This window comes from Meleagris gallopavo, chromosome 12 (genome assembly GCF_000146605.3).
Source record: "Meleagris gallopavo isolate NT-WF06-2002-E0010 breed Aviagen turkey brand Nicholas breeding stock chromosome 12, Turkey_5.1, whole genome shotgun sequence".
Lineage (NCBI taxonomy): Eukaryota > Metazoa > Chordata > Aves > Galliformes > Phasianidae > Meleagris > Meleagris gallopavo.
In genome coordinates, this window is record NC_015022.2 from 185,613 (window position 1) to 198,797 (window position 13,185).

General features: G+C 44.8%; 1 protein-coding gene across 3 annotated transcripts in view; it reads left to right on the forward strand.

The window, feature by feature from the left end:
- Positions 1–13,185, forward strand: part of ZNF592 (zinc finger protein 592) — a 30,402-nt gene that overhangs the window by 10,352 nt on the left and 6,865 nt on the right. For all 3 annotated transcript variants that reach the window (XM_031555239.1, XM_019619339.2, XM_010717118.2), the window contains exons 2-5: positions 2,951–3,129; positions 6,825–7,001; positions 7,816–7,975; positions 11,831–12,109. In XM_031555239.1, the coding sequence (XP_031411099.1) occupies positions 2,951–3,129; positions 6,825–7,001; positions 7,816–7,975; positions 11,831–12,109 (795 nt within the window). The remainder of the gene's footprint in view (positions 1–2,950; positions 3,130–6,824; positions 7,002–7,815; positions 7,976–11,830; positions 12,110–13,185) is intronic.

Consider the following 13,185-nt stretch of genomic DNA (forward strand, 5'->3'; position numbering starts at 1 on the left):
TGTTAGCCTCCTGCAGATTTTCCTCTTCTGCAGGCCAGCTTCCATGCCTTACTGTCAGCACAGCTCCATGTTCTGTGCTGCAGCTCTGCGGTGGTTGTGTCAAGGAGGACTTCTGTGGTCTGGGGACATCTCTTAAATGTGATTTTTGTCCACATCCCTTAACTCTCTATAGCAGTGAAGAGGATCTAAAACTAGTGTAAATCATCTCTGTTTGCACTGAATTAGAGTCCCTCTCAATTTGCATCAGCACTAAGAGAAAGCAAAGGGTTTTGTGCCTCAGGTTCAGCTTCCAGTGGGGTGCTAATGGGGACCCTGCCCTAGCTGGGTGTAGGCTTCAGCTGAACGAGAAAATTGGCTGTGGGCGTTTCATGGTGATGCCTGCATGTGAGAAGGGAGATTGCTCTGACTTTCTGCTCTAGCATGCTGTGCACAGCTGGGCTGGAAGGGAGCACACACAAATGGATCTGCTGTGGCTCAGAGTCCTTTCTGCAGTTGTTTTAGGGCAGCAGAAGGTCAGTGGTGTCATCTTTTTGCAGGCGTTTTCCTGAGCAAAACTGGGCCTTAACTCCAGACTGTGATTCGCAAACACCTCTGTGGCTCTGGGGTTGTGCTTTCCATGCCAGAAGGGTTGGGCTAACGCGGCTTTCTGTGCTTCACTTTGCTTCAGCTGCTGTTGGTTTTGTTGGCTTTTTTTTTTTCCCCTTCTGAAGAAGCTAATAAATAGAAATGGGAATAAAATGAAGTGGCAGAGCTTCTGAATGTTCTCCTGTCTGTGTGAATGTGACTTCTGGAAGAAGAAAAGCCTGAGTGCTGTGTGGCAGGCAAACTAGAGCTATATAAAACTTGCAGCAAATAACTCTTGATTAAAGTGTAAGTTATGGGAGCATGTGAGAAACACAGACATTACACAATTCAAATCATATCCTGGTAACATGCTTTAGAAATAACTGACTAATGAATGTCTCAGATTGCTGCCAGACTTCTTTGAAGAGTCGTGGAAAACTCAGAGATAAAAATGTGACATCTGGAACCAAGTTACAACTTCTATAAAGCAGGAGTGTTGTAAAAGGAGAAAACGCTGCTCAGTGTCCAGGATGATGATGTTGTTTTGGTGTTTTTTTTAAATCGTATTAATTCTTGACATCTGATTTGTTTGATGTGATTGCTGCTGAGCACTGTGCTGTTCTTGCAGAAGCACGGGATCTGTTCCTTGTGATGGCAGTGCTCAGCGGGCAGGCTGTCACTTGGTGCATCCCATGAAGGCTGCTGTTTCCTGTGTGCGTCACTTGGATTCCATAGACAAGTAAATACAACCTGCTGTCATATTGCTCGGCCACTTCTTCACGCAGTTCTTAGTGGCAGCCCCTACTTGTAATACAGAGGCTCAGTGTTCCATGCCCCTGTGGAGCGCTGTGTTGGGGCAGGTGTTTCTCCAGCTGCACCCACAGACACAGTGCATTAATTGCACCTTATCCTCCCTGTGTCTAGCTTTTTGTTCCCATATTGTGTGGTTCTTGCAGAGCCTAAAGAAATTAACAGTTGGTGTTGATGTCCCCTGCTAGCTAAAATCAAAATGTAACCAGCCTCGATGAGGCAGTTTTTTGGATCTAGTGAGAAAGTATTTCTTGCTCTGCTACAGGGGCAAAGGTGCCTTCTCCTCCTGTTTGTGCTGAGTCTGCTCTAAATACTGGGAGGGATCAAAGTTGAGAAGCCCTCTTCTACCATGCCAAAAAGCTTTGTTTCCCAGCACAAATCAGTTAGGAAAAAATGCCATAAAAGACAATGATGGCTCAGACTGCCTTGAACATTAATTCTAAATTAATTGTAGCTCACCCTTTAACTACTGACCAAAGCACTCTCAAAATATTCCTTGCCCAGAGATCCCGGGGATGCTTTAATTTCCTATTTATGGGCTCAGATGATGGCTCAGTGCTGCTGCCATTCCTTTTGGAATCAGGGGCTCCTCCAGCATTTGGGAAGGGCTGACGTTGTCCTGCCATCGGTGTGCATGGGGGTCCTGCAGCAGTTTCTTGTTGCCAGTTTCTTCTCTCCTACGGAGATCTTTCCTGCTTCAGACTCAATCTGCAGCACCTCAGGCTGTTGGATTGCTTGGCAGGTTCTAAAGTTTCCTCCTTCTCTGGAGCCTAATTTTTTAATCTGTCCTCTGCTCACAGAGGATTTGTTCTAGTGTTCTAGCTTTGTGTTTTATTATAAATGGTGTTTTCTGTTACTTGCAGTATATTGGACAGTGCAGAAGAAATTACGCAGTTCAGTTTTGCGCTTTGGTAGCCCATCATTAGCTGCTTGCTGCAGCTTGTTCTTATGGTTGTGTTAGGAGCAGTGGAGTGCATGGATTTACTGATGACAGAGGAGAGTTTTAGCTCCTACAGGTATCTGCTACAGCTATCCATGTACATACTGATGTGGTGCTAAACTTTATGTATCAAGTAAACGAGGTTTCTGCAAATCTGTACTGCTGTTAAGTGCAGCCCTTCCAACAACGAGAAAAAAAAAAAAAAGGACACTGAAATGGAGACAAAATATCTTTGCATCGTTTGTAATGCCTGAGTATCAAGAATGTCTCACTGCACATTGCTGCACGTGTGGCTTGTGTTCCTCAGAAGCTGAGATTCAGTCTGGTTCGGAGAAATACTGTGGAAGGCAGAAATGTGGTTTTGGGGAGAAGGCTGCCATCTGTCAGCTCTGTGCCGAGTTCAGCAGTATGCGCTTTGAGTTGTAGGACAGGGAGGTTCTTCTGATTTTCGGTGATTCAGATGCAGTCTGGGGGTACTTTCCATCTCAAACATCTCATTGCTGGAATGAAAGTAGTGACTGCATCTTTGCAGGCGGGCAGGAGCAGAAGCTGGGTGCTCCTCTAAACCCGAAGGATTTCTGGGCTGGGAAGAGTCAAGTAGAGAGTAACTAATTAATGCAACCTTTCTTCCATCAGACGTGTCAGGTGTGCCAGATGATGCTGCCCAACCAGTGCAGCTACTGCGCCCACCAGAGGATCCACGCTCACAAGTCGCCGTACTGCTGCCCCGAGTGTGGGGCTGTCTGCCGCTCCGCCTATTTCCAAACCCACGTCAGAGAGAACTGCCTGCATTACTCCCGCAAAGTCGGCTTCAGGTTTGTGAGAAGAGTTGAATGCTGAAGGGGCAGGAGAGAGTGGGAAACTGGATACAGGTTTTGGAAATTTTCCTTAAAGCAGAAACTGAAGAGGATGTAACAGAACCGGCGTGGTTTTCTGTGGGATGAAGCTCATTTGAAATGGGAAATGACTAAGTGAATTTAAGGGGAGGTTTCGGAGAGCAGACATGATTTTGAGGCAGCTTTAAGTTGAAAGGTGCTGGCATTACCTCCGGGTCGCAGGTGGTCCCCTCAAGACTGCTGTTGACAACCAAAAGATTGCAGATCTTGATCTTCCATATCTCTCTGAGGACTGAGTGTATGTCAGTTGTTGCGGACCGAGGGATGCACTTTGTAGGTTATTTTATCTGCAAGCTCTTATTATGAGCTGAGAGGAGTGGGGGAAGGCTCCCAAGGCTCTGGATGTGGTGGTATGTGTGCTTGCCTTGTCATTGCTGCAGCCAAATTGATTGCTTTAATAAAAGACATTGCATTCCCCCACAAGCTGTTCCTGCTTTCTATGTGTAGATGCAGATGATTTACCTGGGAGATGAGTGATGGACTAGGTGACCTTTTAGGATTCCTTAGCTTTTTCTCTGTTTACCGTTAAGTACCACGACGTGTACAGGAAACAGGGCGATTCCTGCGCTCGGAGCTGTTCTTTAAAATGTCTGCCCATTGAGGAAGCCTGCACTGTGTGGCTGCTTCTGAAATCACACCGAAGTTTTCAAGGGCAGTTTCTTTCAATCACAGAGAAAAGAGACATATCCAACTGATTCTGAATTTAATTATATACAGATAGTTTTTTTTTTTTTTATGTGGATCTGATTAGAGGAGGCATAGCCCACAACAAAGAATTAATTCCGTTTCAAATCAAATAGCTGTGATACTGTGGCTGTTTGAAAAAGGAATTAATTTTGGAGAAGGAGGAATGTTGAAAAAAAGGGATGGGAGAAGATGTCAGAAAATGAGCCCTGGCTTTGATGCAGTTACTTGTGCTTTTCAGCATTAGTCCTTACTCTTCTGCTCCTAGTTGTTGGGCTCTCAGTCTACAGCAGAGGATGGTCCTGCTTCTGAAGTGTGTGCCCTCGCATTTTTTTAAAGCATGATTAATTCCAGATATTATAAATCTTTATGATGCTTCCTTAATCCTTATCAGCAATACCAGCTTCCATCCATCCACAGATGTCTAACAGATACTTGCTTTTTGTGCTGGGAGCGTTAACGAATGTCTGAAACGAGGCAGAGTTCAGGAATGGTACTTACGAGGGGTTTACTAGCTTTTACCAGCTTCTCCAAAAGTTGCATTTCTCTTCTTTAATTTGTGTATGCTGGTGCTCATCTTTGGCAACTGAACCCACCAGATAGGGAAGCACTGGCTGTGCCATCCCTGTCATCCTTCCTGTCTCCACTGCCAGACTGGCATCATTACAGTTGTTGAAAACAGAAGAAATAATTTCAAGTTGTAGAACCAAATCTAGATAATCCATGGCATCTGTCTGATGGTCACATAGCAACTTCTGTTCTTTCCTTTCCTTTTCATTACTTGCAGAGCTGAAAAGCCAAGGGTTTCTTTGAAATCCTGCCCAGTGTCAGCTCAACTCTTGCTTCTCTACAATATGTCTTCGCTTTCCTTGAATTTCTGATGCATACATTTTGCTGTTTTTCTGTTCAGCCCTTGTTCTGTCTCCTTTTCTGCTGATATCCCAGCGTGTCCAATTAAGTTTGAATTCAGGTTTTGGTCATGGCTAGTGATTGCATTGCAGATGAGAAGGGTCTTCTGCATTTTAACGTGAAAATTAACAAGCCTGCCTGAAGTGCTGCCAGGCTCCAAGTGTCACCTCCCCACCTTTCCCACTGGTCCCCACTGACCACGTGGCACACATTTTCCTGCTTGCTGCTGTTTGGAGAGTTCAGGAGCTGGATGCTGGCAGGATAAGAGATACGCAGAGGGTTAAGACAACATCATGTAGTCTTATCTTTTCTCACAGGATTCTTTCCAAGACTCATACAGCACCCTTCCCTGCCCTGAGGCTATTCTAGAGTCTTCTCCTGCAAATTATCCCCTCGTGCTTGGATTTACAGCAGAATTCACAATTTACAGAAATTACATGGCAAGCCTCTGACATCCTCCATCCACTTTGCTCTGCTAATTAGTTTACTTTATTGAAGTTCATCTTTCTGGCACTGAGATACTTGATTACAAAGTGGCTTTTGTTTAAACTTCCATTTACTGTAAATTAAATTAACTTGTGATCATTTGACCCTGAGTTAGTAATTATTTCATCCCCTAAATCTTTATGAAGTCTTTAGTGCTTGCCAAAACGGAGTGTAATGCAGAGCTGTCTCTTGTTGATTTGAGAAGTGTTTCTGGGGGAAGCCTGTTGAGTATTCCTGGTTGTACCATCTGTATCTTCCTGCCAGGATTAGGGCTTTCTCTCCCATTTACTCTTGGAGATTTATTCTTCCTGATAACAGAGTTCCTGGTGCTACCCTAATGGAAGTCTCTCTCCCCAGCTCACAAGGCTGAGGATTGGGCTCCAAGGCACAGCAGAATATTTTTATGTTTTCCCAAGGATGACACTGGCTGTTATCACTTCTTCTCTCTTGAAAATGAAGAAAGGAGGTTTCTGTGCGTGTTTTGAGGGAGAGGGTTTGTCTCCTCTGGGCTGGCTTCTGCCTAATGAGCTTTTGAAGTACAACTTCAAAGTGCAGACTTGTTTCCTAAGCGCTGTCGGGAGGCTTGTTTGGAGGGAAGGATAATCTAGCAAACGTCAGAACGAAGGGAAAAACAGTCATAAAGCTTAACTCCAGCCTCACTGAGGGAAACTGTCTCTATTCACAGCTATTCCAATCCCAGGCCAGAGGAGTGCTGGTAAGGAAATGGAGCCTCATTTGCTCTTTCCATGCTGGTGTGTGGCTTCCCATGAGCTCAGCTGTTGGTTGTGTGCTTGAGAGAAGTATTCAAGTTAAATATAGGATGGCCTCAGTCAGATGTTGCTATCTTGGAAGAGGCCTGTTGGGAAGAGAGGGAGCAGCTGGGTCACCCTGGCTTTGTTTGGGGCTGCAGGAAGAAATCCTTTAGCTCTACCTGCAACCTCTTCTTCCTCCCATCTTTCCTCATGGAGCATTCCCAGATGAGCACTATCCAGGCAACACCTGTGTCTTACTGGCTTTATTGAGCTTAATTGCTTTCTATTGCTGTTTTCAGCATCTTTGCTGCTGTCATGATTGTCTGCTGCTTGGTATTGTATGGTGCAGGGTTACTGAAGATTTCCTGGCTGAATGTTCTTTTATTAGTACATTTGTTTTGCTGCTTGTTACTACCTGGACAGCTCTTCAGGTACATTTATTTCAGTTCTTCACTTGCACCTGTGATGGAAATGGCTTTCAGGGGTACGAGGCAGCATTTTTGTGTAGTATATCTTGCCGCCTTCTTTCTGGATCGTTTTGGTCTCTGTAGATTTCTTTTATAGATGTGCTCCCTTGCTGATCCGTGGGTTTTGCCCAGCTGGTGAATTCCTGTATCACATTCCTCCTTTGCATTGTTCTGTTCAATTCCTCTGCATTGTTACTGAAGAGACTAAACAAGGACCTGCTGTAGCATGGTCCTGCCATGCTGCCTTCCATTGGTACATCGATCTTGGAAGCAGTATTGCGGCTCTGATTCAGCTCTTTCCTTCTGCATCCCCTAGGTGCATCCACTGTGGGGTTGTCTTCATGACCCTGGCATTACTGAAAGTGCATATTCATGAGAAGCACTGCGAAGTCTTCCACAAGTGTTCTTTTTGCCCAATGGCCTTCAAATCAGCAGACAGCACCATGGCTCACGTGACCAGCCAGCACCCAGCAGAGCCTCACAAGACTACTCAGTAAGTATTTTGTTATTATCTGCTCTTCTCCTTTGCTGCGTAGCTCTACAACAGCCTCCACTTTCTATCTCAGTTGTTTATTCTTCTTTCCTTTTTTTACTGTTGTTTGTTTCTGTCCCAGTTGCAGAAGAGCTGCCCCTTTGTCTGCTGGCAGAGGTCCGTTCCTAACCATGGCATGCTCTCTTTGATACAAATCCTGCCTCCTCAGTTGGGGGGAGAGGAGTTTGGGCAGGGGAGGGTGGAACATCTGCAAACAGATCTTAATTGTCACTTTTTGGTCGAGCTGGAGTGGGACCTCCTGATAGGTAGCCCCAGGGTAACTGCTGATTCTGGCCCTCCAAAGTGAGGGGGGAGTTGTGCTGTGCCACATTGCCCCAGAAAAAATCACTAGAGAGAAATTCTTGTTTTTTCTGCTCTGTAGCATTCCCTGCTGAGCCCTGAGCTAGTGCCAAAAATGTGTGCTGTAAGGGAGGGACCATGGAAAGGTGGAACTGAAAGAAATACATAGCAAGTATGCTCCGAGTCTGCTCCCATCCATCTGCACTTACTGTCACACACTTAGGTAGTTATGCATATGCATGTAAGTGAACTTATTTTTAGCAAGTTGTGGTGTGTGCCTGGGGCATTTTCTTGTTTTTCCCAGTTGAGATAATAGTTGAGCGCTCCATGTGGGTGTATGCTGGCAATAGATTGATAGAGCACAGCCCTCATCAGAAGCCCATCCCTTTTCGAAGTTGCTGAGATGACCTCTTCCACTGACTCCTCAAGATAACTAATGAAGAGAGAGTGAGTTTTCTTTTTTAAATTGTTCCAGGGTGATCTACAAATGTTCTTGTGAGACTGTCTTTAACAAGAAGAAGCTGCTCCAAGAGCACTTCCAGCAGAATACCAACAAGTTGTTAGTGGGCGTGTTTAAGTGTCCACAGTGTCAGCTGGTGTATATGCAGAAACAGCAGTTAATGCAGCACGTTAAGGTAGGTAACTCCCACCACTTAATGATATGAGGTCCTAGTTTCTGAGTTCAAAGAGAGTTTGCATTGACTGTTTAAGGACACTGGTTGAAGAAATGGAATGTTCTTGAGCAATACATTAGTAGAAAAACAGACTGCAAAAATTTATGGTATTGTCTGGAAACTTCAGTTGAGCACTTTGTATTAGTTGATAATATTGCAGGTGGTTACTCCTCCTTGTCTAATTCAACCTTGTGACAAAAGCTTACTTTCTACAGATAAATCTTTCTGATGGTTAACTGTTCTTTATTAAACTCAAGGAAGTGATTAAGCTTTGGGGGGAGCTTTATCTTTGCTTGGGAGGCAGGAAGAAGTGTCCTCTGCCCACAGTACTACTGAATTTGTGTAAGAAAAGCTGGATCTCCCCTCTTCTGGATACTGGCATAAAAAGGGAGGGCTTTGGTTCTTTGTCCCCTTAGCAGCTGCCTCCAAGAGAGGCAGCAGAGCGTTTGACACCTGCTTCCCTGAACTTACCTGCAGAACTACAGGAGATTGCTAGAGGAGAGTGACTGAGACAGAAGGGTTTGCCCTGGAGGTGCCAGCCTTCAGAAGGTAGCTATGTTGTACTGTCACGTGAAGTTTCTAAGCCACTACCCATTGTACTTGAGAAGATGTGGCACTTCAGTGAAGTTCTGAGTGACTGGAAAAGGGGAAATGTAACCCTGTTTCTAAACAATTAAAAAAAGGGATGAGCCAGGGGACTATAGGGCAGTCATTCTCACATTGCCCAGCAAGATCATGGAGCAAATCCTCTTGCAGAGTGTGGTAACATACATGGAAAACAGAATGGCTTCGCTGAGAGCAAATTGTGCCTGTAAATGTGGCCTTCTATACATGGTTACAGCATTGGAAGAGAAGGGAAGAGCAATTTATGTCATCCATGTGGAGATGTGCAAAGCATATGACAGTGTCTTATGTGACATCCTGGTCTCTAAAGTAGTCGTGCATTTGACAGATAGAGCACTCAGGTCACCAGCTCAATGCCTAAGTGCAGAGCAGTGATGACTGGTGATCCTCCTGGGTCATTAGTGGGACCAGTGGTATTTAACATCATTTGTCAGTGACATGGACAGTGGGTTGGAGTGCACCCTCAGTAAGTTTGCTGACAACACCAAGCAATGTGATGTGATCAGCACCCTGGAGGGATGGGATGCCATCCAGAGGGCCTCAACAGGCTTGAGAGGTGGGCTTGCAAGAACTTTGAGGTTCAGCAAGGCCAGGTGCAAGGTCCTGAACCTGGGTAAGGACAGTGCCAAGTAGAAATGCAAGCTGAGTAGGAAGTTGATACAGAGCAGCCCTACAGAGAGAGGACTTGGGCATCCTGGTGGAGGGAAGGCTCAACAGGAGCTGGCAGTGTTCACTCGTAGCCCAGAAAGCCAACTAACTGTATTTTCAGCTGCACCCAGAAGTATAGCTGGCAAGTTGAGGGAGGCGATTCTCCTCTGCTCTGCTCTTCTGAGATCCCATTGCAGCACTCTGTTCAACTCTTGGACACCCAGCACAAGAATGACGTGGGGCTGTTGGTGCAAATCCAGAGGACGGCCACGAGGATGCTCAGAGGTCTGGAGCACCTCTGCTATGAAGATGGGCTGAGAGAGCTGGGGGTTATTGAGAGACCCTGGGAGTATAGTGACAGGGCAAAGGGGGAATGACTTAAAACTAAAAGAGGGGAGATTTAGATTAGATATTATATGAAAATTCTTTACTCAGAGGACAGTGAGGCGCTGGCACTGCTGTCCAGAGCTGCAGATGGGTGCCCCATCTCTGGAAGTGACAAGGACATAGGTGGGCCCTGGGCAGCCCAGTCTGGGGGCAGCCAGCCTGTGGCAGGGGTGGAAATGGATGGGCTTGAGGGTCCCTTCCAACCCAACCTTTTCTATGGTTCTGTGCTACATATGAAAAGCCTATGGTTGCCCATTTGGTGGAGGTTCTTGGCAGACTGTGTCTGTGGGCCTGCAGATCTGATTGTCTCATAATGTGTGAACGCTGTGTTTTCTGTTTGCTCCAGTCAGTATATTTCTGTGCACACTAACCACACTTCTGTGAAAATCCTCTTAGATTTCCTGGTTGCATTTGGAAGAAAGAACATGCAAGCTGTATTTCTCTTTGATTAGAAAAAAGCAGTGACATAATTTTTTTAATCAATGCCTTTGTTTTGTTTTTACTTAAAAGGCCAGAAGGTTCAGTAGCTTGCTCCTAAAAGAGAATAAGTCAAAACTACTACTTTCCTCTTTCCCTCCATACCTTTAACTTGCAAATCTGGAAATGCTCTGCATGCATTAATGAAATAAAATTTGAAACCCTCCTGTAAAGCTGATGATTGGTAATCTTCCTGTATTATTGCTGGAAAAATAGAGTTGAGAGTAAGGCTGGGACCTTCAAAGCCCCACTGCTGATGGCTGGGCTTGAGCAGAAGTACCCAACTTGTTGCAGCTCATTTGCAGGTGTCAGCCCCAAGAACTTGTCTGCAGCAGTTTGTGCACAGGCTGCTGATGTTGGCACAACAGAACTTTTGTATTTTAATCGCTGGGCTGTATTTGGCCCTCAATGTGTCTTTGAGATTGTAACAGAAGGCTGCTTTTTGTCTGTGGCAAGGTGGTAATTGCATTAACCCATCTCTTTTCCTGTCAGATGGCATTGCTTTATGCCATACGGAGTTTATAGGAGGTGCTGTCTGAAAGTCACCTCACTTTCTGTGCTCCATTTTTTTCATTCCAGTGGTGTAATAACAGAAGGCATGGAGTAATGGGTGATAATGTACTCTTTACTTATAAAACACTTGAGATTTCCAGATGGGGAGAAAGGGGATGTGTTTGTGTTACCCTGCATAGCTAGTGATGCTGTGCCCTGTGATTGCGTCAGAGCTTCTGCAGACATCAGCTGGCTCAGGTGCAAAGCACAGGCTTTTCAGATCAGACCTTGTGTTTTGAAGTTTGTTTAGTGCCTAACAAAAGGAAAGACTTCCAAATGCCCTGGGGGCCTTCGTGTGTTGAAACTTTACCCGTTATTAATTACTATGCACAGTTAAACCTCTAAATTATCCTTTCGTGTGGATGAACTATTGTTGTTCCTAGGGGAATGTCTTGAGGTTTTTTTTTTGGTATGTTGCTGTTTTATTTGCTCTTGCTTTCCCACAGCTCTTCATTTCTTATTATTTTCTTTATGTTCAATTTTCTTTGTTAAAATAACTTTTTTGGGGACAGGGATTCTGGCCTGTTGAACAAGCAAAGAGCCTGAAGACGATCCGTATAAGGCTGATTTCTGGCTTTGTGCTTGCTTTTATTTGTCAAGAGCAAGGCTTTTAACTCTGAAAATGTGAATAGCAGTAGTTGTTGTGGAGTTAAGGAAGGTAGGGTTGGAGAAACTGCGAGATTGTCTCTTCTCTTACCTTCAGCAAAGATCAAGCAACTTTGGAGCCTCCAAGATAACAGCAAACGTTTCACTCAGCATTTTCCAAAGCAACGTGTTTTTAAAGCTTAGGTTCTTGAAATAATGACAGCATTTCTCTCTCATTACATCTTCCCTTTTTAACTTGAGCGCTCATGGCTCATACAAAATGTTGAACAGACAGCAGTGAGGAGTTGCTGTTGTCATGCAGGAAACATAAATAGAAGCTTCATGTTTCTTGGGAATATCTCTTACTGGGGGAAGTGCTGTGGTCAGCTTCAAGAAGAAATGGGAGGATGCACAGGGGCAAGATGTTAATGTAGTGTTTGGAGGGGGCTTGTGTTATCTATTTAAATGTGATAGTCATTTATGATGTGTAATAGAGATCACAAATAAATGTTATGTTTGATTCCGGTTATTTTTGTTTTCCAGGGTGTTCATGGAGTCCCCCAGAATCCTGAGGAGCTCTTAAGCTTTCGACAGAAGTCTGAGAAGATGTCAAAGAACCAGGTTCATAACCCACCAAAGGAGCTGTCGGTAGCCAATGGGACTTCCCACTCACCTCTGCCAAGGGGAGACATGAGGGTGGAAGGACACAATCCTGAATCCAAGTCCAGGCTGAGAAGAACTGGTTGGACTTGCAAGGAATGTTCGCAGTGGATCCCTGATCGGGAAACCTATGTGTCCCACATGAAGAGAAGTCACGGAAGGGTAAGGACTTGCACAAAACATTTCAGCTGGGTAATGAGATATTTTTAGCTGAAGAATCTGATGATCATTAATATCTAAGGCAAAAACAATCTGTTTGCCAGATCACTGAGGAGTAAAAGCAGAATGCTTTCTGTATGAGCAGAAGGCAGATTTTTGTCCTTGGTCATATGCCTTACAACCTTACGTACCTTATTCGTTTTATTGTTCCTTCTCCCACTGCATCTAATGGCAGGCTTTCTCCTCTGCTCATTTCAGTAAGTAGATGGAAAGTCCTATCTTCACCGGCTGCTGGTCCAACAGGTGGTCTAAACAAAGTTGCAGGAGGACATAGAGTTCTTAATGACATTATTTGGTAGATAAACAGGTATATGGAGTGCACAGAGCCATCACTGCTAGGAACTGTAAATGCTCAATGTTTTGGTTTTATTCAGCTCAGGTCTTGCCTTGACCTAGTTCTGTCAAGTTAATCCTTACTTGCTGGCAGACCATAGGCCAAGATGTTGTGTGCGCCAGATTTCTCAGTACCTTGGCATCAGGAGTTCTTGTTTGATGCACTGAGTCACCCTTCTTGAGTCCCATGAGCAGACACTGTGGAAATGTGGTTCATTGGCCTGGATGCCTGGTAACTTCGTGTGGGGAACAGTGGGTTGTGCATTTAAGTATCAAGGAGATTTGGGCAGGATGAGAGTGCTGAATTTTCCCATTTGAGTTCTGTAGGAGGAGGAGGAAATTTGCCAAATATTTCCGTTCAATACATAATATGTATTCTTTGTTTAAGATGCTTCTAAATGGAGTGCACGCAGGGTGTACAAAGGAGAACAGGAGAAGGAGAAAGTTAGCTACAGGGCAGTTTGGTGGGGAGACGTGGGTATCTAAATGGGTAACAGCTGGTACTGTATGATGCTCTCTAGCATACTGCCCTTTTATTGCACTGAGCTTGGAAAGGAAAGCTGTACTTCACGCTGGGTCTTGCCATCTCCTGGGTGAGGATGGACCCTCCCTGAGTTAATTCTGCAGAGTCCTGCAGCAAAATGAACGCACAGCAGAAGCATCTAATGCAATTCCTATCTTAAAAA